This window comes from Sciurus carolinensis, chromosome 15 (genome assembly GCF_902686445.1).
Source record: "Sciurus carolinensis chromosome 15, mSciCar1.2, whole genome shotgun sequence".
NCBI lineage: Eukaryota > Metazoa > Chordata > Mammalia > Rodentia > Sciuridae > Sciurus > Sciurus carolinensis.
In genome coordinates this window covers 71,708,681-71,734,084 of record NC_062227.1, presented here as the reverse complement: position 1 = coordinate 71,734,084, position 25,404 = coordinate 71,708,681, and the positions used below count along the sequence as shown (strand labels likewise).

General features: G+C 32.9%; 1 protein-coding gene across 1 annotated transcript in view; it reads left to right on the top strand.

The window, feature by feature from the left end:
• The window catches only part of Cdh19 (cadherin 19), a 92,868-nt gene that overhangs the window by 21,038 nt on the left and 46,426 nt on the right, over positions 1 to 25,404 (top strand). The window contains exons 2-5 of the mRNA XM_047526617.1: positions 6,702 to 6,994; positions 10,180 to 10,474; positions 20,859 to 20,978; positions 23,160 to 23,324. Coding sequence (XP_047382573.1) covers positions 6,803 to 6,994; positions 10,180 to 10,474; positions 20,859 to 20,978; positions 23,160 to 23,324 — 772 coding nt within the window. The 5' untranslated portion in view covers positions 6,702 to 6,802. The remainder of the gene's footprint in view (positions 1 to 6,701; positions 6,995 to 10,179; positions 10,475 to 20,858; positions 20,979 to 23,159; positions 23,325 to 25,404) is intronic.

Sequence of the window (25,404 nt, the reverse complement as noted above, 5' to 3'; positions counted from 1 at the left end):
TTTTCTGGAGAAACCAGGGCATGTTTTATCTAGAACGATTTTTTCTACTGCCTAGGAAAAAATACAACTGAGTACCCCACCTAGTACCCATGAACCATAGGTCTCCTCATTTTCCCTGCTGATGACAGGCTTTGGAGATACTCCCCCAATGCTTTCAGGTGGTGCTTTCCACAGGAAAATATAGTTTCTTCACACGCATGATTTGAGCATTAGTCTATTAAATATTCAATGGAGATACTCTAGAGATTGCTGAAATTCACTGGTCATACAACCGTCTCATCTTCAGTGGTCTCCCTGTGACCTATAGATGCCTTGGTACCATGTTTCCAGTCCCCATAAACTCAGAATGTAAGCTTCTGTCTGATTTCCTTACCCTTCAGAACTGCTACCTGGACTCCTATGCATTCAGTAATTTGGGTTAATTTTAGGACTTGTTGCTTTTGTTTCTTGTCTCTCATGCATCACCATCCTCCAGTGAGTGACAATCAGTATCTCTAGGAGCACTCTTGCATGTATTTATATCTTTGTGTGTTTTGAATTGTTTGAACAAAGAACATAAATATAGCCCTATGTCTCTTTCTTGGTAAAAAGAACAAATGCAAGCATTCTAGAAAAATTACATCACAATAAAATTTGATCTACTGATTTTTGAGCAATATTCCTATTCTCTTAATAATTATTTTCTTTCAACGGTATTTTCTATTTTATATAAAAAGATCTTGCCTATAAATTATTTTACTCTCATTAGAGGGTATTTCAATGACATTGTCCATGGCATTTACATTTCATATTTTAATAGTATGATTCTAGAATATAGAAATGTAACTTTTGCAGAGCTGGTGTGCTATATACCTGCTTTCTTCATTGTTCCTGTTTCTTCAACACTTAACAATTCACTTTCCATTATGTTACTAAATTCTCAAGACAGCCCATTTTTCCTTTTCAGAAATTGACTGTTCTTAATTGAAGATATTTTCCTTGTTTTTCACTGAATTCTTTTTCTTCTTTATGACACTTGCTGGAACTGTGTAGAATAGAGTGCGTAAGAATAGAAGTCCAGTAGGCCTACCTCCTTGTAACTGTTTCTGATGTTAGTGGGAGAATGTTCATTTTGTAATTTAAAGTAAAATGGTGGGTGTGGATTTTATGTAACTGCCCTGCGGGAATACTAGTGCTCTTTTTTCTTTCTACTACTATGTGTTTGTGTTATATATAGGGGTGCTGCAATTGTCCAAATGCTTCTTGTGACTATTGAGATTATGAAAGATTTTCATTCTGCAGTCTGTAGATAGAGAAAATTATGCTGATCAATATCTGAATCAGAATCAGCCTTTTGTTCTTCATATAAATGACAGCATGTTTCTAATGCATTTTCTTTTTAAAAATAATTTGGATTAATTAGTGATTAACATGTTCAGGATGTTTGCATTGATATCCAGGAGGCCACTCAGTAGTTTAAGTTGATATTGCTTCTTTGTTTTGATAATCATGTCATACTAGTCCCATAAAATAAGTATTTGACTTGTATTTTCTGGAAGAATTTTCTAAGATTGGTAGTATTTCTTCCTTAACTGTTGCATTGTAATGTACCTAGGTCTATGTGTTTCTTTGCAAGAATATATGCATTATAGAAAATATATTTAATATCTTTAAATATTTTCTAATATTTCCAATTTTCTATTCTTTACGTAAGTTGAATAATACTTATTTGGATATTTGATAAAAGTTGTCAAAGTTATTGTCTTAAACTTTTGCACGGTGTTTTTCTCATTCCTCTTCTAAATTTGTAGAAAATATATTGCCCTCCTCTCTTCCATTCTAGTTGCTAATTTGTGCCACCTTTTAATCTTTCCTCTATCATTCTTGCTAATCATTCATAAGTTTTATTGATATTTTGAAAGAAGCAATTTCTAGTTTTGCTAATTTTCTTTATGATATTACCATTTCTATTTTAATGATTTCTACTCTCAAGCTGTTTCTTTTTCTGATTGAGATTAATTCAATCTTCTTTTACTGATTTCTTAATTTGCGTATATAAGGATACTTTTAATTTTGTTAATGCATAGCTATTTCCTGATATAATTTTGTTATTGATTTATACTTTATTGTATTGCCATCATAGAGTGTACTTTGTAATACTGAAAACCTTTGAAAATTATTGAAAAAAAATTTAATGGCCCAGTGTGTGTTCTTCCATTGCAAATGTATCTTGTGTCCTTGAAAAACATCTGTATTCTACTAGTGCAGCACTCTAAAATGGCTTCATTCCTAGAAGTTGGTTGGCTCACTTCTTAAATCTTTCATGTACTTCATAATCTTTTTGTCCTCTTGGCATTTCAATAAAGGATAACAGTGTTACATAATCCACCATTCAACTCCATCCTGACTGTGTCTACTTTTTGTCAATCCCAATGGTGTTTGCTTCATGCATTATTAACTTCTGTAATAGGTTGACTCATACTTGGATGAATGTATCTATTTTACTTTTAGTAAATGTTCCTTCTTATTTTAGATAATACTGATTGTCCTGAGATTTTACTTCAAAGGTACTAATATGGCTATTTCCACTTAAGGTATAATTTTTAAGTGGATTTTTTTAATAATATCTTTATCTTATTTAGTTTTGTATGTGGTGATGAGGGTCAAACCCAAAACCTCATGCATGCTAGACAAGCGCTCCACCACTGAGCCACAATCTCAGCCCAAGGTTTGATTCTTATACTGTGTCTTCTAACCATCCGGCTGATGATTTTTTTTGTGTTTCTATTTGTAATCAAAGTGATCCCCTTCTGAAGAGTACATGGTTGAATTTTTAATTTTATCTGCCAATCTTCTTTTCTTTGTCAGGATTCATCGATTCCTTTCTATCACAGTGATTGATTTTGTTGGGCTTGCTGATAAAATCTTGAGTTAGCTTTCTGTTTGGTGAAATAAGCTTTTATATTATCATACTATACTTTGTCTTAATTTTATTCCTTTTGCATGTTGTCATTTGTGGGATCTCTCTGCTCTCCTCATCGTGGTCATCACTTGAATTGCTACCACGTCACTTCATTCATGATGGACGGAATTGACTACCAGGTGTTTCCACTTTTCCTATCTCACCCTTTGAGCCACTATCATTACAAATTCTGTTTCTTCATGTGTTACACATCCCATAATACATTGTTGTTATTGCATCAATTTTTAAAAATATTAATACAAGTGCAAAATGCCCTTTAGTTTCATTCATATTTAATATTTCTGTACGATTCATTACTTTTGTTCCTATGACTTTCATCTGAAAACTTTCTCATTATTTTTGTAATCAAGTCGTGCTGCTGAGGAAGGCTTCTGGTTTTGCTTAATATTGTTCTTACTGTGTGTGATGCATAACTATAAATTAGAGGGTTTTCTCTCAGAACTTGAGGCATGACATTATGCTGCCACTCACTGTACATTATTTCTGATGAACATCTAACAGACATTGTTATTACTTGCTATTTCCAACAGTGATTTTAAGGTTTTATATATATATATATATATTATATATATATAAAGTTATATATATATATATATATATATATATATGTCTGATTTTAGTATTTCACAATACTTAGTATACTTAGCTTGATCTTGATTTTGTTGCTTTTGTTTTTTTCCCGCATGGTGTTTACTGAAATAATTTGTTCCTTTTCTGGATGTGATAATGTAAGGCATATTTGAAAAACCATTGACCACTCAAAAATGTTTTTAACCCTCTCACTCTTTCCTTGGAATTCCAATTATACATATGTTATACCACTTGATATTATCCCAAAATATACTGAAATTCTCTTTATTTTTAAAAATAATTTGGGTACTGTTAGTTTTATCAGTGTAGTTTAGTTTGATTAATTCCTACTGTTGACCTCATATCCAAAGGTATTTTCTCTGCAATATTCAATCTTCTGATAAAAATCATCCTTTGATTTTTTTTCAAATGACATATTATGAAATTCTGGTAATTACATTTAGTTCTTTTTGAGTTTCTATTCCTTTATTGTGTTTTGCACTGTGGTTACTGAAATATTCAATTTAAGCAATGGGTATCAATAACTAGTAAAATCTTGAGAAAGTTGATTAGGAAATTCATACCAAATAATTTCTCTGATAATATATCATTTGCTAATACATCTATAGAATAAAAACTTACCCCACCATAGTAAAAACAAGTAGCGAAAGAATCCAGGTGATTTGAGTCACTGGATGTCATTGAATAAGAAGCGTACAACATTTGCTGTGGTTATGCTTAAAAATATTTTAAATTGCATTGAAGAAATTTATAGTGTATAGGATAAAGAAACATGTCTGATCATACCTTGGGAATGCATTTAGTAATATTCAGAATGTGGGGGACACTATAGGGACCAATGATTTTATTTATCATATAAGTGGAAAGGAAAATGAAAAACAGAAAGAGGAAATCTATGTAAAAACAAGGCAAGTGTCTCAACACACCATATTGTGTGAATATATTTGAAGCATGATTCAAAGATGCTTGAAGATTTTAAACACTGAATGCACATTTGATTGTTTCATAATCTTAATATTAACTTTACGTGTCCAATTTTGATTTTTAGAGAGGTGTATACATACACATATAGCACTTAAGCTCAGGATAGTGTGTACGGCATGGTTACAATGATGTGGCATCTGAAATTGGTTTTAGTCTCAGGAAGTGGCATATGTATCTATCACATAAGATCAGCCCTGTACTGGTAATTGTTGAAGCTCTATAGTGACACATAGTTGTTCATTATGCTATTTTCTCTATTTTTAGATGTATGAGAAGGTCACAATGTAATGTCAACAGAAATGTCACTTGATCAAATAAGACAATTACACCTTCATATTGCCCCTGGTGATAGTTTAGCAAACATTCACAGAATGTCTTTCTTATTAAGTAAATCATATTTGTTAGAAATGATTGTTCACTAGCTATCAAAATATATTTTTTCACTAATATCTAAACAATAGACTTTTTATGTCTAAATAAAATATTCAATGTAAGAATAAAATTCATCCTTTTCACTTTAGCTGAATTTCTTCAGGACCTTCGTTAAGCTAACTAGTAACAATGAAGACATCCACTTGAAGGGACTACAGAGGGAACACAGAATCCCTGTGTTCTTTCTGAATTAGGTGTTTTTTTTTTTTTTTTTTTTTTTTAGCTTTAATTTTTTTACAGACTGCATTTTGATTCTTTGTACACAAATGGGGTACATAATTTTGTTTCTATAGTTGTACACAATGCAGATTCATACCATTCATGTAATCATACATGTACATAGGGCAACGATGTCTGTCTCATTCCACCATTTTCATACCCCCCTCCCTCCCAATTTCTTCTACATATTCTAAAGTTCCCCCATTATTCTCTCATTCCCCATCCCCACTCCCATTATATATCATCCTCTACTTATCAGGGAAAACATTCGGCCTTTGGTTTTTTTGGGCTTGGCTTATTTCACTTAGCATGATATTCTCCAATTCCATCCATTTATTTGCAAATGCCATAATATTATTCTTCTTTATGGCTGAATAGTATTCCATTGTGTATATACACCAGAGTTGAATTAGGTGTTTTTTAACAACCTTTCCTAACAAAAGTCAAAGACCCCCAAACTCTCACAAGAGTCATTCCAAAACACATGCAGAATATTCAAAACAAGATCATGCAGAAACACTTGTAAGCCTGGATGAATGGTTTCCCTGATGAGTTCATGGAAGTAAATGCTACTTCGCATCCCACCAAATTTTCCTTCATGGTGGCTAACAAAGAAATCCCATATAGTTTTATGGAAAACTAAGTATATGAGAGAAATATGAAGTTATGTGATTACATTTAAGGATGAGTATTACCAATTGTGAAAGAGACCGTTTGTAAATTAGCTTCCATTAAATGGGTGGTTTTGAATGCAAAATTCAGTAGGCTGAGTGTTTAATTTTACTATTTCAGTACTAGAGCATACTTATCATGGCCATTATGCATATTCTAAACCTTGAGTCATTTTACTCCGGCATCATAGTTTGTACTGAATTCTAAAAATGTCTTTTTTTTTGTTAAGATGAGAAATAATTTTGCAAAATTTTAAAAAATATACAAGGGGAGTATCTTGCACAAGCTTTCTAGTTAGAGTGTTTAATAATTAAACTTATTACATCTCCCAGGTTTTAAGCTGAATTATTATTTTGTCTATTTAACTAATGAAAACATCATAATTTTAGAGATTATAAAATAAATCTTATTTTTGTTGCATGAAAAGAGGTTTGATATAGACTTGGTTTTTACTCTTGGCTTGATGGTTGCTTTAAAGGAATAATTTGAATTTTCCTAAAATGTCTAGGAGGAAGTCAGTAAATTAAATAATATTTTAAAAATCTTTCTCAATGTCAACTGTCAGTCAAGGAGATAGCTTAGAGTAACTTTTCAACCTTCTGGCAGATTTGTGATTGCAGTTTAAAAAAAGTGGTCCTTTAGCACTAATTTATAATTATTCCCATCGGATTATTGTTGGGCTACAAAATATAATTCAGTAGCTTAATTAAAAGGTAAATCAAATGTATATATTTTATTCCATTTTTCTCAGATACAAAAGCTGTAACCTGTCTTTAGTAATTATGTCAGAAAAGTTTATTTATTAAATGTCAACTTTTTTTTTTTTTTTCTTATGCTTTAGGGATAGAAAAGATATTTAAGAGTGAAAAAGACGATAAAGAAGCACAGGATTTTTGTGGGCAACACAAAAGAGTGACAGCTGGAATCCAAGGAGACATCAGAATGCACCTTTGCTGGCTGCTACCTTGCTTGCTGGGATTTCCCCTCCTTTGGACTGACCTTGAAGCAGCAGGAGACTCTAGCACAGAGATGATTAAGCAGCCAGTGGGATCTCATTGGAGAGTGAAGCGAGGCTGGGTGTGGAACCAATTTTTTGTACCAGAGGAAGTGAATGCTAGCCTTCACATTGGACGGGTACTTATTTTCTGAAAGTCTTTCAGTACGTGGTTTAGGTGTTTGCCAAGTTTGGCATTTTTACAGTGGAACCATTAGACAGTCTCAAACATGAGCATAATTAATTATTTAGGATTTGCAAGCACCTCAACAGGACTAAAAACTTGAGTTCTGGGTTTCAAATTTCATTCTAGTCTCCTGTATGAAAGTGGTGCCTTCATTTATCAATATCTGGAAATTCAGTGGTGCTATTTTGGGTAATGAATCAAAGCAGCTTCAATGAGACAAATACCATCTACCAATGGTTTTTTGCCAAATTTTCCTGCTATGCTAAATAGCTGTTGATTTTTCCCTCATTCATTTTTACTGAAGCAGTTTAATACTATACCCTTTTGCAGCCAAGGAACTTCAGGAGCCCACACGCTTCTTTTGCTTAGTGAAGTTGAAGTACAAAGAATAGTTATATTCACTTTCTTGAAGAATATATTTTAAGGAAATTTCCTTAATGAGACAGAACATCTCCAATTTATGTTTTTGGTTTTGATTATTATTTGGTTTTCTTTAAACACAGATAATTACAATATCATGTCCTTTTCCATAAGGTTCTTTCTCTAGATGAATGAACTGAAATAAGTTTAACTGCTAATTAACTGGCACTAAAATTTAATTGGGCCCAAAGGGTGAAGCACTCAAAATTCATTAAGTGTCTTCTAGTCCATTCAGGAGAGCTACAGCATTAGTGTGGTATCTGGATCTCCTCTACTCTATCCACCACATGTAAGGAGCACATTCAACCCGAGACTGAGATTAGGATCTTAGGCAAGGGGACTTTAGAATATTTGGGTGTGTCTGTGTGTTTGTCTGCCTGCTACACATATTCTTCCTTACTCTTTTCATTCTCTGAGATGTCTGCAGGGAAATCACATCCCTGGGGCACAAATGGGGTCCTCCTTAAGTGGCTGCTAGTTAACTGAGTCTACCTACCCCATTTGCAGTGGTCTCCAAGATGCCTTATATTCTCCCTTCACAGGCAAATCTCATTCAATGACTTTTTATAAATAAGATGCTACCAGAAATTGTTCCAATGTGACTGGAACAAAAACTACCTCCTTGGCTGTTCACATTACCTAGTATTTTTCTGCCCCCTACACAGACCTCTTGTTCCCTCATCTCCCAGAATGGTTGGTTTTGCCTGTTCTTTTCTTTCTATTAATAACACCCATGAAAATACTCTAAGAGATGTTTTCCCTCTAGACAACCTCATGCCTCGTATTACACAGAGAGAACGGCTTTGGAAGATAAGTGTAGTTATCGAGGTTTACATGCTTGCAACTAAAGAGCTGGTAAGACACAAAAGCAGATGTGTCTCACATAACTCTCTTTTGATATATTTATTTAAAATATAAAAATTGGGAAAGAGTTAAGTAAAAATTTAAAGTGATATTACTTTGTCAAATATTTAACAGCTACTTAATTGAGAAAATATTTTAAAATAAAATTGTAGTAAAATTTTACAATTTCACAATATGCAGTACAGTCTGGAGATCAAACTCTCCAGAGTTTAACACATACGTTTTGTAGCATTTAGAGGCAAATGTTCAAGTAAACAGTTTTGGAGTTTTAACCCCTTAAATCTGTGTCTTTAAAATATCAAGATTTTTGGTCTTTGAAATTTATACTTTAAATAAACCTGGCATACTCCTATTCCTTACTAAATTTAATTTACCTTCATTTTAACATTGAATAAGTTCTCAACTACATTGAAGTGATGTCATTTTAAAAAATGGCCTATTACCTTCTCATTTGACACATTCATTGGAAAATATCTTTCTTATTCTGAATTTAATAATATCATGACATAGAAAATCTCTTCTCTTAATAAATGATTAAGGACTATCAAACTAAAGCTATAACCAGAACGTCAAGTTGGAAATAATTTTCCCAAATCTGTTTCTCCAGGTATGCAGCAATAATAATACAATATTAAAATAACAATAATGATATATTATTGTTACATATAATGATATATTATTGTTGTTTTGATTATATTTAGATTTTATTCACAAGTGCATAGAAAAATTTTGAGTTAAGGAGAAATAATAATTTGTAACTGAAGCCATCAGACTAATTATGAATTGGTTTAGGATGGTATTTCATGGTTATCTTTGTATTTTCATAGGAGATCTTCCTTTGAAGATGACTATATTCATGAATGGTGAATCAAGAAAACATACATTCATAATAACAAAGGCACCATTACATACAAAAGGGGATTTATTTATGTAAAATAATTTAATTATGATAAACCACATAGCCAATTTAACTATATCAATTTGACATATTTTGATGTATAAATTTTAAAATTTAAATAATTCATCAAAACTATGAATGAACACATTTTTTACAAAATGAAAAAAGTATGAGCACAGGAATAAAAATGTACATTTGAGAACCAAAAAAAATTGTGTTAGAAAGAGTGTGCATTTTCTAGCTCAAAATTAAAGATTTTAAAGCATGTTATACAAATGTCATCTGGGTGGGATCTTGTAATCCACACACCTGGTCCAAATCATAAACCTTCACAGAAATCTGAGACTCTGGAACTTTTCATAAAAAAGATTGAATACATCAAAATTATGTAACTTGTAATGTTATTATTAATTGTGATAGTAGACATAAATCAAAATGTAGATTTTATGGTCTGTAATAAATACATTGTGGATTGCTGAGATTACCTTTTCATTATACTCCTTAATTTTCTCCTAAATATTCCCATGTTTTCTCTGTATTTTCAGTAAACACATAATACCACTCTTGAAATTATATCTACAAAATTATTAACCTAATTTTCTCTAGTTTTCAACCAAATATAAATATTTGGGGGTTTGATTTTAGTGACAGACCAAACATGGACCAAATACATTGTGCATAATTTATGAAAGAGACTTTTTTTCAGTTATATGTTCTCATTAGAATTATCTATGTAGAAGAATCAAATTCCTATGATTCTTTATATTACAAAATTTAACTCCTCTTTCTGATGGCAAATCTTAATTTTGATATTAATATATGCATTAAAATAATATAGGAATTAAATCAGATTGTGAACTTGAGGAATGGTTAGCACACACGCAAATAAGCTCATGAAACGGATTTGTCATTTTTGGCATGCCTGGAAACTCAGCTGTACCTCCTTTCACTTGCAGCTAAGGTCTGACTTAGACAATGGAAACAACTCTTTCCAGTACAAGCTTTGGGGAGATGGAGCTGGCAGTCTTTTCACCATCGATAACAGAACAGGTGACATTTATGCCATACAGAAGCTCGATAGAGAGGAACGGTCCCTCTACACTCTGAGAGCCCAGGTAATAGACACCAGCACTGGAAGGGCTGTGGAACCTGAGTCTGAGTTTGTCATCAGAGTTTCGGATATCAATGACAATGAACCAAAATTCCTAGATGAACCTTATGAGGCCATTGTCCCAGAGATGTCTCCAGAAGGTATTGCATATTAATTTACATCAAAGATATTTTAACAATGACAACAGATTTAAAATTTTTGAGCATATGCTTTGGAAGTGGATTATCTAACTATTGCACTAATACTTCCTTCTAGAACCTGTTTAAGTGAAATATTAAAAAACTAGACAGTGGTAAAATTTGTAAAAAAAAGAAAATAGTACTGTGCATTAGTAGATTACCTGTGTTATTAAATTTGTCTCATTCCTGAAAGCAATAAAAAAGTGGAAACGTTTATTTGAGTAATTCATAAAATTCTGTAGGATATGCATACAGAATAAAGAAGGTCAATTTGTTAAAGGAGAGCTACTATTGACATCAAAACCAAGGAATGTAAAGGCTGAAACTGAAGCAAAGAGGTTGAATACCCCTGTGCAACTGTTTGATTTCAAGTTTCTTTTAAAGTCCAATGCTTTAAATATGACATATTAATGATTTTAATAGGACAAGTGATTTCCAGAAGAAATAGGAATTTGTTGCCTTGAAATCTGGAAGTGTTTTTCTAGTAGGGAAAAAGTTATGGTTATGCAAAGATTTTGCTTTCATTCAGTGTACATATTTTAAAAGCACAAAATATAGTACAATTTAATTCAAAAATTTACTTAACTGTGACAAATATGATTCCATAATGATCCTTTTAAATTATGCTAACATGTTTTAAAACTGCTTTACCTAAATATGTGATTCATTATTCAATGATGCTAAAAATATATTCCTTCATATAGTTTCTTGATTTCTTATATTTTAGTATTCTGGCTAGAAATTTTAAGATGTCTTTCTACATCATTTAGCATACAGGTCTTAACTAATGGGTAACAAAGCAAGCTGTGAAATGTGTATCAAAACAAATTATTATTAGATAATGAAAACTCTTTAAGATCCTTCAATTTTGTTTGCTAAGCAAAGGGATAGTTCTTTGCCTCTCTTTTCTCTCTGCTCCTGCTTGCCTCTGCCTCCCTCCTCATTCCTTTCTCCTCCTCTTCCTTCTTCTACTTCCTCCTTCTTCCTCATCAAGCATATCTTATGGACTCATGTACTAGGAACTTTTCTGTAAAACTGAGAATAGAATTGTAAAGAAAATATAGAAGTTAATTTCCAGCAAGGACTATATTTTAATTACACAAAAACAGAAAGAAATATTTAGACAGGCATTGTGGGGCACATCTGTAACCCCAGACCCTCTGGAGGCTGAGGCAGGAGGATCACAAGTTCAAAGCCAGCCTCTGTTACAGTGAGGTACTAAGCAACTCAATGAGACCCTGTCTCTAAATAAAATGCAAAATAAGGCTGGGGATGTGGCTCAGTGGTCAAGTGCCCCTGAGTTCAATCCCCAGTACTCCCCCACCAAAAACAAAAAAAGAAATAACTAATTTTACGCAATATCATTACTGACAAGGTGTCGCTTGCCGCTGCTTCCACTTGCCACCGACCAGTTGGACAAACGACACGTACTCTTCAGAAGTTCAAGAAGCAGCTTCCGCTTTATTCGGATAACACCCTCAATATATAAGCAGTCTCATGCATAAGCAAATGTAACCAGATATGTCCATCCAATCCTATTAAAGGTCAAGCGATCACGAGCTCAAGCACACATGTAAGATATATCTGTCCACCGCTAGGCGGCTGGACTAATTATCATACAGTCAATGGTAAATGCTTCCTGTTTTTCTCAAGGCGCATTCAGCACGCTGTTTGGCTCTCTGCCAGTCGCGGCACCATCTTTGGACGCATGTGGTCTTGCCCGCCACAACAAGGCATGTTATGAAAGTGTTAAGTATAAATGAATGATGATGATGAATTACATGGAGAAGTAGGAGGTGCTTTAAAAGGTGGGCTTTAAGTACGTGACACAAAGAAGACAGTCACTCCATGTCTCAGGAAGATTTCCATAGCAGAGTGATCAAGATTGCTTACAGCAGTATGTGAGTCATTGACCTGTGGCAATAATGTAGCTCATAATTGCTATCCTTTTTTTTTTAATTCATTTTTATTGTAAACAAATGGGATACATCTTGTTTCTCTGTTTGTACATGAAGTAGAGTCATACCGTTTGTGTAATCATACATTTACCTAGGGTAATAGTTTTTGATTCATTCTGTTATTTTTTTTTCTTCTCCCCCACCCCTCCCACCCCTCTTATCCCTCTATACAGCTATCCTTTTAGCAGAGAATGCAGCAGCTAGGGAGCTCAAAAGCATCCAGGCTGACTCTACTTCTAAGCAAAACGGGGTTGACTGGCAAATTAGAATGGGTGGGACTGGAGAGTAAGGTAGGAAGAAGAGAAAGCACAAGAGATTATGAAAAGCAGGTGTTGTTCAGAGTTGAGCGGTGCTCTCACAAGGGGAGTATTTTGAATACACTATGTTTGGGTAGCATGGCATCACGCAGCCTCACTGTGGCTCCCAGGAGACCCCACGTCCTGGTTTGGTCTATTCAATATCTACCATACATCTCTGTGCATTGCTGTTTGAGGTGCATAGACAAATCTTCTAGGCAATCTGTGTAGATCATTGCATCTTGTGATAGTGCCAGCCAGGCTTCAAGCTTCATAAGGAGTCACAGAAACACCATTGAGCACTTTTTATACCTTTCAAGGAAGCAGAGGCCAACAAAATGTGTATCATCAAGATGTCTACGTGGACACAGGGAGATACTCCTATCGCTCCTATTGTTACCCATGGTTACCCTCTGAAGCATTTCTGCACTTCTGTTGACTTTGATTAGATGTAAAGAAACCAAATAATGTAATTAAACATGCTCCTCTCAATATTTAATTAATAAATAATGTGAATTATTTTACCTAAATATATCCTTAATTCATCAGCCTATTTTTGTATTCACTGCCAACCAATGGGTTATTGCTGCCAAATTCCATGTTGCCTTTGTTTCCAAGTTCAGTTTGCAACTATTTCATCCTTTCAGAACTAGCCAGTGAAAATTTGTATTGTTTTTTATTTAATATATTGTTTTGCGTTGGAGTCAACTACTAATTATTAGATTTGGGTGTGCACTTTGAACTTAGGATTTGGTTTGGATTACTGAAAGAAAACTACATTTGTATGTGTCATGAGAAGAGAAAACCAAAAACATTGCAAATTATTATTTTACCCTCTCTTTTTTTCTCTATAAAAATTATTTTTGATTGGCAATATTCATACATATTTACAAGTACCATACGAAGCTTTGATTATTAAGCATACATTTCTTTGCTTATAATGTTGGGGTTTGACTGTGTTTACATTTGAAATGCACTTGTTTTCAAACTTGAACTCTCAAGTGGAATGGAGTTAAAACATTATGTGATCCCACCTGTCACTCTGGTTGGCAAAGTCATTCTCTTCCACACGAAAATGTAATAGCAGGACACATGGGAAGCCTCATGTTTGGCATGATCAAATAAATGAATGAATGGATACATTTATGGTTGAAAATGCTGTATAAGTGACTGCTTGGTAGCTGATACTGGTGGCAATGCAATGCAGGACGACTCTGCTAACTGGATTGAGGCACACAATGAACCAAAAGCTGCAGGTAAATTGCTAAATACTGACTCATTTTTCTGTAATTTTTATGTGCAGAAACTGCATATTCCTTTTTACACCTTTTCAATGGTACCTGAATAACAGTCTAACAAACAGGTCATCCTTAGATTTTACCTAAAACATTAGCATGCCATAAAGGGATAGGGCATTTAAAAATAGATTTTGAATGCTGTTTAATAAGCAATTGAACTTCCTTTGACAAGTTCTGCTAATACCAAACCAAAGTCCTATCTCAAAGTATTTGTTTTAAACACTGAAGTCTTGCCTTGAGGATTTTAAAATGCGACTCAGGTGATTTATTTTCTGCAGATCAGTACAAAATCCTGTTAAAAGTGAATCATGCTTCAATAAGTTAGGGCATTGTGTGAAAAACTACAATCATAAATAAATATTTGTACTTTACATGCCTCAAATGCTAATTAGGGTTGACACTATTTATCACATATGTATGTATACACAAAAGAAGATTTAAAACCTGACTATTTTAAAGTTTGGTTTTATATATTTTTCCCTGCCTATAGATAGTAAGAATAAATTACTAGTAAGTGTTCTTATCCCCATGTTTTGAAGTGTTATCAAATAAATATTGTCCATCCAATTTTTCATAGCACATCAGTTTCAACATTAGCAAGGGTTCAGGATTTCTGATCTTTATGATGGGCATTTTACATTTTATCAAAGTCAAGATGTTTTTGAAAGTGAAATGTCTTATGAGAACTCTATTTTTCCTTATAAGAAAGACTTTAATAACATTTAAGATTTGAAATGTGAATCAAGTAGGTTATACTGAATTTAAATTAACTTATTTTGTTTTTTTGGAATAGCAAATAGAAAACTTACTTTAATGATTTTATCAATATGGCACAAGTATATCATAATCAGTGACATAATACATTTAAATTCAATTTAATATAAAATGCATATAAGTTCAATTTCAATGATTTCTCAGAAAAAATTAATATTATATTTCTTGAAATTTATCACATTTTGAAAACTGATTCTAAGAACCTTATGCCTTTGGACACATGAGTTGAAAATGAATTAGACTGTGATAAATTGTTCTTTCTACTCTTTCTGAAGGTATTATTTTATTTTTTATATAGTCTAATTTGTTTGACTTAAATTATACCATCTCATATTATTAAAAGTTGAGGTGTCAAAATAAAACACAAAAATAATAACAATGACCTATTTTCCAGGTGGTTGTGGTCAGAAAAACAGAAATAATTGAGGAATACTTTGCACAGTTAAGGTGACAAGTGGGAAAACAACATCTGTTTTCAGAGTTTAATTTGGAGGTTCTAGGTTGTAAAGTAATTGCTTCTCAAATATAAATGTAGTGAGGAGAGGCCAGTCAGGACTTGTGAATAAGTAATAGTCTCCACTCTAATAAAATCAGATCTCAGTTGAAAGGTGGTAACAGGGGAACTAATGAAACTATTATTTTCATCCTGAATTTGACCACTAAATTCTCTAATTAACCTTCTATCTCTTTTATGGTTACCAAAATCACCGATTTTGAGTGCAGGTAAAATTCACCCTTTAATCTGTGCTGCTTTATACAAATCAACATCTCAAAAAATTTATTTGAGGTTAATCAAAGTGCACTTGTCCGAAATCTGCAAACTAAAACAGCTTTCCTATTAGGCAATTTATATTTTCATTCTAAGAAAAGTCTGTTAACCTTTATAACACCAAATTTAAAATCAAGACTATATTATGTACCAAAATAAATGAGTTATTTTGAAAGTATAGTTTGAATTCCACAAGCACTAAAATAAACTATAGCACATGCGTTTACTTTAGTATTCTGTAATGAATGCAAGCTTTAATTATGAAATGTCTTTACCACAGGTTGCTCACTTCCTTATTACCTACATGCTATCAAATTATTCTCATATAAATATTCTCTCTCCTTGATGCTTTTGTGTTTGGATTCTCCCATAATTAACATAGATTAAAGCATTCTATGCAATATATGAGAACACCATTCGATAAAGCTTTATTGTAATGAAAGTAAATGTTTGTGTGAGACTTGTTCAGTCTTGGTCAAAACTCCTTGATAATAAAATGCACATAATCAACATTGACAGATCTACACTTTCCTTACACAAGGTTTTCCTCAGCGATGGCAGAATAAGTCTGATGTGCTGAGAAATTCTGTTATTGATGGTGTCACAAATGTTTTTGATTTTCAAAAATTTTATGTAGCTTTACACAGGTTAATACTTATTAATGTTGCCAAAAAATGTAATTTCAGTGCAACTTTATATACATAATAAGTATTGGTATGGGTATACTGTTTTTCAAATTTTCTACCTGTGTCAGAACTAATTATCAACAAAGGCAATTTCCAAAAGTCTTCTAAACCATGCCTTTTTATTAAAGCGCTTAGTGCAGGGTGACATCCTATATCACCTACATAGCATTAAGTTTCCACAAATGATGTGATTGATAAAATGGGCATAGTCAGATATCAAGCTAAACTTATATTCAGGAGGATTTTTTGCAACAGTTGTAAAGATTCAGAAGCTAGCTACAAAGACAAAACCACTATTTTCAACTTCATTTATGAAAAAGTCTCTCTAAAGAGTAATATAGACAACTGATGCTAGTAATCATTGTAAAATAGAACACAAAATTATTCTAACAATTTTATTTTATGTTTATTTATTGGAACAAGTAAGACAATTGATAAGTTACTGTTATTGCAGTGTGATTCTGAGCAAGAGTCCAGTCATTTTAGCTCTTTGCATTTCCAAAAAGCTCAGGGATCTCTGACCAAACAATACTGACTTCACAGAGAAATGCACATTAACCTTTGGACTCCTTAGTAACCAAGTAAAGGATTTTCCACCCTAATGAGAATCAAGGACGTGGCCAATTTCAACTTTTGAGAGTTGCCATCATCTATGCAAATACAATCAGAAAACGATGTCCTAAATCAGAACAGTAGTAGTTAAAGATGAAATAAGGATGAAGCTATTTAATGTACGTTTATCCATTCTGGGTTCTTTATCCCCATACCCATCTAAATGTATTAATATTTTTCTGTAAACTATTATATATATATATATAACTTATGCTTAATTTTCTAACAAAATATTTTTGCCTTTAAACATCATTATAATTATTATAGTTTTACATATTCTTTTCCCATATCTATCTGTCATCTCTTTTTTCTTTATAAATACTTAGTATTAACATTGCAATTCAATAAAATATTAAAAAGTAGCTGGGATAGGAGGTATTGTATTTTAAAATTATTTCAGAAGCAATGCTCTAGCACTTCCAAATTAAATACAACTGCAGTCCAAGTTTAAAAAGATGTCCATGTTCAAATTTAGACTTTTATTTCTGATTTTATAAGGGTTTTATTACAAATAAAAGTCATGTTTTTTAAGATGGACTTTATATGTATATGTAATATTTTTCTTTTTTATTTTATTAATGCTACAATTTATACTGGTTGCCTTTCTACTGGTAAAACAACCATGTGTTTTAATGGTCATATATCACTAAAACTATATTTTTCTATTGAATTATCACTTCCTTTGTGTGGAATAATAGATGCAAATTTTTAGAATCCTAATTAGGGTCCCTTTCAACAGTTATCTAGATTAATTTTTAGGAATTTACATAGATTCTATAATGTATATGAAAAACAAACTATGTGATATAAACACACATTGATAGGGCACATTAACATAGAATATAAATGCACATACACAAAACATACTAATATGTATTGCCATTGAAAAATATCCCATTCTTATGAAGATCTTATAACTATCTTACAACATAAAATATTTAGTTGTCATTTGAATTTAAAAATTCACAATGCATTTTTGTATAGAAATAGTATTTTTAAAACAATTTCAAAAGTAGGCAGACATGGGCATGTAAAAGCAATGGTTCTTCTGTAGAATCATTCCTGCAATATTTTACAGAAAAAATACAATTCATGGCAATGATTGGGATGTTGGTAGGAAACAGATGACCAGAACATGGGAGCCACATTCCTTATAAACCTACTGGGAGTAAGTCTAGCAGGAAGCAATGATCCTGACATAAAAGAAGTAGTTATGGAAGTCTAGAAACCTGGAGGTAATTGAAAAGTACATTGCAGAGTTTTCATTAAGACTCAAATCTGAAGCATCTCTGACATTGCTGACGAAGGAAGGGAGGATGGCATGCATTCTTATAGAAATTAGTGTAGAAATAAATCATTTGTTTGGCTCATTCACTAGGTAGCTGTTAATGTGCATGCAACTGGTAATATGAGAAAGAAGGGATTATGAGACCGTCCACAATTTACATGGAAAGATATGTTGTTAGTCTCATAGAGATCATATTATTCTTGTGTGGACTGAACAACTGATTCCTAACTATATGGAAAATGAGAATATATAAAATCTTATCAAGTGATTTTATATTTCTGAATGGTTTTGATGTTTATTTATTATTGATGTTCTTTTTCTGTTGGTGCATTATAATTATGCATAGTTGTGAAATTCATTATGCTCTATTCCTACATGCTTCTCATTCCCCAGTATTTTTTTCTTCCCTCCCTCCCATCAGCCTGATAAGCTCTTTCTACTTGACTAAAATCTCTTCTAGCATTATTATCATTGTTATTCTTATTTTTAATAAGTGTCTTATAACTACATGTTTAGGTGGGATTCATTGTGGTATATTCATAATGTATATAGCATAATTTGGTAGATTTAAGTCCCCATTACTTCTCTATGCTCTCCCATCCTTCCTCCCTCTCAATCTCCTTCCCCAACTCATTTCTCTCCCTTCTAATTTCATGAGATCCTCTTTTTTTATTCCTTCTCTCTCTCTCTCTCTCTCTCTCTCTCTCTCTCTCTCTCTCTCTCTCTCTTTCTGAATAGGGTGCACTAGGTTTTCCATTTAGTAGAGAGCAAGGGAATGATATATTGAAATATTCAGGAGGTAAGTTTCATTTAGAAGAAAATCTTACAACTTAAAATGTGCTGTTAAATCACTGGACTGGGAAACAGGATCTAACACCTGAACTTATATTTCTATAAGCCAAATGTGACTCATCTGTGAGAGTCAAAATGTTTCCTGTTCTTCCCAGTTCTCATTTGCAAAATCCTAGGGTCAGAACTCTAAAGACTTAGATTAACAAGAGCATCCTTAGCAACAACTAAGGACATTATGATTTTGATGGAGCTTCGTGAAGCTAAAGACTGGTAGTACAGGATTGTACAATAGGGATGGAAACCGCCATAGGAAGAAATGATAAAGAGACACAATGATAATGAGGGAATTGGAAGCGAATGAATGTGTACACAGAAGGGTAAATAAAAGAATAATTCTGACTGATTTGATAAATACTCCCTCTGAACCATTGTATTGCTCCCTCTGAACCACTATATTTGAATAATTCATCATAATCATTGTATAGATATGTTTTAAACATATGAAATTAACAAGTGTCTACATGTTGTGTGTTTGGGATGATTAAGTATTTAGAAGGGTTAGGTAAAGTTTTCTTTTCATGTATTTTATTAGTTTAACTTTTTTCGATCTGGTGAAAACATTGCCTAATTAAAATATGTTGATAAGAAGGGATTCTTTGGTAAAATATACTATATGACATTAAAATAAATGTTAATAACCAACATAAAAAGCACTGGTAAGTATAGTGACAAATGCATATTTTTAAGGCCCGCCTTCATTGAAAGTGTCAGCAATTAATGAAGTACAGAAGTAATTCCTATTAGAGTGTCCCAGTTTATACAATTAGATTGTGATGGAAAATAAAAGGTTTTGTTTTGTTTTCTTTTCTTTTTGGTACTGGAAATTGAACCCAGGAATGTTTTCCCACTGACCACATACCCAGCCCTTTTTAATTTTTTTTTTTTTTCATTTTGAGATAGGGTTTCACTAAATTACTTAGTGTCTCACTAACTGACTGAGGCTTATCTTGAACTTGTGATCCTCATAACTTAGCCTCCCTAGTGGCTGGGATTACAGGCACATGCCATAGTACAGGGCTACTGATGGGGAAATTCATTATGTCAGTTGTAAAGAAAATCAGAGGGGCTACTGGATTTTGTGCCACGGTGTGATCATTTTTTTGAAAATGTATATTATGTTTCAACATTCAACAACATTGGTAATACTCATTTTCATTTTTGTAGATATACTTTCAAAGCTCAATAGTTTTTGCGAATATTTTTGCAGTTTGAGCATTTATATTAAGTGTACAAATAATTATTTCACACAGTCTATTGACTATTACTGAATATTAGTAAGGAGACTTACCTTATCAATATCAAATAGATTTTGTTTTGCTTTTTTGGTATTCCTTGATGCAAGTAGATATAGAGGAAAGGATTTAAACAGGCCTAATCATTATTATTAGACTCCACTGGATATTCTTTCAAGCTCATTTCAATAATCTTTACAAATATTTTTCAACATTCTGCAATTTGAAGTTCAGGCCACATTAAAATTTTTGATGAAAAGCATTTTTAATTTCTTTTTTACTTTTACACTAACAAATCTTGGAGAGATTATGAATCATACATTTTAACAAACTGCTTAATACTTGTAATGTTATAAATCTACATCTTAAGTTCTATAATGCATATAAGAATCAGGACTAGATTGTATGTGTTATATTCTCTTGCCTAAAATAATATTACTTCAGTAATTCAGAAAAAGGAGGTAAACTAGGATTGTTTTATAGCATGATTTTTCTTGCTAATGAAAAGTGTTTTGCAGAATTGAACTCATATTTAATAAGACTGAAGTCTTAAGTTCCTGTCAATATGTTCTTCCTTCAGGAACATTCGTCATCCAGGTGACAGCAAGTGATGCCGATGATCCTACAAGTGGCAATAATGCACGTCTCCTGTACAGCTTACTACAAGGCCAAGCATATTTTTCTGTTGAACCGACAACAGGTATTTGTGGGGAAAAAAATGCAATTCAACATGATTCTAAAACAGACAAATATCAGTAAGAATCATCTGCTTAAAAACATGTTTTATAGTAGACTGGATGCTTCAAAAATAAATGGGATATAATTCCTAAACACTTACTTACACTTTGTCTTTAAGTTGTTTTTCTAAAATTAGAAGATTGAATTTTCCATATTCATATCACAAATGATCTACATATGTGGTCTAAAACATATATAAGGATTCTTCTAATTCAAGTAGGAAAAGAATAGACAAACCAATTGAAAAATATGGGGAGAAACTTTTACAAGCAATTGACAAATATGATGTGGAGAAGGATTGTAAGCATATTAAAAATTCTCAGCCTCATTAGTCATCAGGAAAATACAGTGGGACACCTTTGCATAGCAATCCAAATGACCCAGATTAAGTAAGAGTATAAGACTGCATGAATTGGTACGACATGTTGACTTAAAAATTCTGATTTTATGTATTTTATTCAGATGAATACTACATTTGATTCTTATTCTCTCTTTGCTTGAATGCCTTATAAAATCTACATAGCACATACTAGTTTTTCTTTTTAAACATACCTAATGAATGCATAAGTGTTACATAACACTAAATCATTTAACAAATATTAAATCTTGTATTCAAAACAAAGTTAATATGGTGTAGAGTTGGATGCAGTGACACATAAATCCCAGCCACTTGGGAGGCTAAGGTGGGAGAATCAAAAGCTCAAACCCAGTCTGGGCAACATAGCAAAATGCCATCTTTAAAAAGCAAAAATTAAACAAGAAAAAAGACATCTGCATGAGTCTTCTCTCAAGGAGCTTATAATCAATGCAGATAAAAATAGAAGTACATAACTCATTGCTAAAATATGTGCCAAGTACAAAAAGACATAAAATTATGTGGTTGTTATCAAGAGGTAAATATTATCTCTAGCTTGATTACATGAAAGATTAAAGATTTAAAAATTCTTTTTAATCCTTATTTATTTCTAATTTCTTCATTCATTTAGCAAATATTAAATATCTCAGGCGTTCTCAAAGTTCTTGAGAGAATTGAATTTGAATGAATATGACTTGCATGGCTATGTTCTTATTTCTCCCATAGAGGGTACATATATTTTATTATTCAGGATGCCCGGGAGAGACATTATTTTATTATAGGCAGTATATGCCTTAAAACATTAAGTTTTAATTCCTTCACACAATCCTGACTGCTAATGACTGACTAGGTACAAAGTGGTACACAGCATACAGGATTTTTAGAGGTTTGATATTCCAACATTTAAAATAACAATAACAAGCTGGGCACAGTGGCACATGACTATAATCCCACTGACTTGGGAGGCTAAGGCAGGAGGATCACAAGTTCAAAACCAACCTCAGCAATGGTGATACCCTGAGCAATTCAGTGAGACCCTGTCTCTAAATAAAATACAAAATGGGGCTGGAGTTGTGACTCAGTGGCTGAGTACCCTCAGTTCAATTTCCAGTACCAAAAAAATAAATAAAAATTATAATTAAAATTAAAATAAATAACAAAAAGGAAACTTGAACATAGACTTTTCTCTCTTGGCACTTACAGACAGACATTGAATGTGGTTATTAGTAAATATGTACGTTTAACTGGTGATTAATCCTAAAGTAAAACAAAGGATACAATAGGAGAAAGAAAGAAAGGAAAACTTTTTATACTGTTTGGTCAAAGTAGAGTATCTGAAACCAGAAGACTGAGATGAGCCTATGACCAAGGAGAAGAGAGAATGGAAAGATATTGCAGATAATGGGGAAAATAATACAGGGTTTCATAGCAAGGCAAAGAGTAAGCTCCTAAATCAACATGGTGCCAGTTCACATAGTATTTTATTAATGGTTTACCAATGTTCTTAGTATTGACTACTCTAGACTGGAATCAGAGTTGGTGTTAAATGCATTATTATTACCGGTCTTTAGGTAGAGTCAGACAGAAGCAGCAGATAATGAATGTTAGGCAGAGTGGCTGGGAATGTGCATGCTCATATCAAATGCACATATCTAAATAATGTAGACCACTCAGCTTAGTGACTCAGCAGAGAGAATGAGAAGAACTGTAAGGGGGAATGTTTAAGTGATTTTCTGGAAACATGATGAATAATAAAATAATAATTGGAATTCTTTTGCATTTTTTAAGGAGTCATAAGAATATCTTCCAAAACTGATAGAGAATTGCAAGATGAGTACTGGGTAATTATTCAAGCCAAAGACATGATTGGTCAGCCTGGAGCACTGTCTGGGACAACCAGCGTACTGATTAAACTTTCGGATATTAATGACAACAAGCCCATATTTAAAGAAAGTAAGTAGAAACATCTGGAGTCATTATAGAAATGTAAGTGTTTTGAATACAAACAGATGTTGGAGTTTTGCATTCTAAAAGCACTGCATCACCACAAGGATCACATAAAATGAATGTGATAATTGTTCTAAGGTATAATTTTCATTAGTGTGAGAAGTCAAATAAAAAATGAAGGAGTGATATGTTAGTGTTCTGTTACTTCTGTAATAAGTTGTGACAAACTTCATGGCTTAAAACAAATCGATTATCTTAAAAAACAGTTGGTATGCATGTCACCAAGCTGAGATGAAGGTGTCCACCAAGCTCTCCCTCCCTCTTCCTGTTATCTCCAGGGGAGAGTCCACAGCCTTGTTCACTTGAGTGTCCACAGAAATTATTCTTTGTGTTTTAGAAATGGAGTGGCTACTTACTTGATGGCTGTTAGCTGGGGGACATTCAACTCTTGGAGGCCCTTTTCTGGTGCCCACATATCCTGCATGTCTGAAAATCAATCACACAGCCCTATCATGTATCTCTCACACTGACATCTCTCTGCCCAAACCATTTGCCCCCTTTTCCACTTTTAAGGGCTGGTATGATTATGTCGGACACACTTGGATAAACCACAATAACCACTCCATTGAAAAGCCAACTGATTAGCAGCTTGAATTTAATCTGCAACTTTAATTCACCTTTTCTGCTTTAGGTAATGAACTTATGGAATCAGTGGCATTACGACTTGGATACCTTTGTGAGATTATTCTTCTGCATGCCCAAAATAATAATTTAAATGATAATTTTTATTTTTCACTTTTGTAGCAAGAATAGGACACTTGTTCTGATCATTTAACTAATAAATGTAAGTTAAATCATACAACAATTCTTTTTTCAAGGAGGAAATGTCTTTTTGAGGAGATTCTGTCTTAGCTACAGAAAAACATTTACAAGCACTTCCAGAAAGCATGAGCAATTGTCAAAAGAGAAAAATATGATAAATATAGAACAAAGAAGTAGCAAATAAAATTGTGTGTGTGTGTTTATGTGTATTCACACATATTCAAACATAGCATGATTTCCTAGGTATTGATTGTTGAAAAATGGAACAAAACTGTTGATTGCTTCTTCTTTTTTCCCCTTCTCCCTGCCTCGCTCACTGTGCCAAAACAAAATCATATTGATGCTGATGACCCAAGTGAAGTGTCACTTTCACTCTTTCCCTTCTAGTAGAATAGTCTCCGTACAATCACAGCAAACCTGCATATTCAAATCTGTTTTCACGTCCCAGGTTTCCCATTGATTAGTGGTGCTAGTGAGAATGGTTGGTAATGTGAAATTCTAGACCAATGCACACATCTAAATTGTGTAGACACTACTCAGTTTCGTCAATTCTTGCCAGGATTATTAGGGTTATCAGATCTTCTAACTTGTCAAGGAAAACATGTATGTACCACAAAATGTTTTGGTCAACAATGAACAACATATGTGGCAGTGGTTCTGTAGGAGTATCATGGAACTGAAAAATTCCTAATTTTTTTTTTTAACTGCATCATTTTTTATGTTTAGATATATGTGTCCTTGCTATTGCTACACACTCATCTATTCAGTTCAATAACAGGCTGTATGGGTTTCCAACTCAGGAGAAACAGGGTTTACCCCATAGCTCAGGTGTGTAAAAGGCTACACCATCTAGGTTTTTGTAAGTACTCTATGCTGTTTGCACAACATTAAGACATTTCTCAGGACACAGTTCTGTTGGAAAGCAACACATGACTATATTGCAAATCTGGATTTTTTGTTTTTTCTCTGTCAATCAATTTTACATTGTTTTATAAGTCAATGAAATAGTTCTTCTTTGCATAGAATGCAGATAACAGGATAATAGTCTGTTATTTCATTTCCATGTAGAGAAATGTGAGAAATTTGATTATCTCCACATGAGTCTGAAGTCCTAAAGGAAAGAGATGAATGGTGTAGTTAAATTTGAAATATCCACATGAAATATTTCATGTGTTATGAAATCATTAACACATAACATGTAGAAAATTGTGACTGAATTTCTTGAATAAATATAACCCAGTTTTTACACAGACAATGGTGAAAG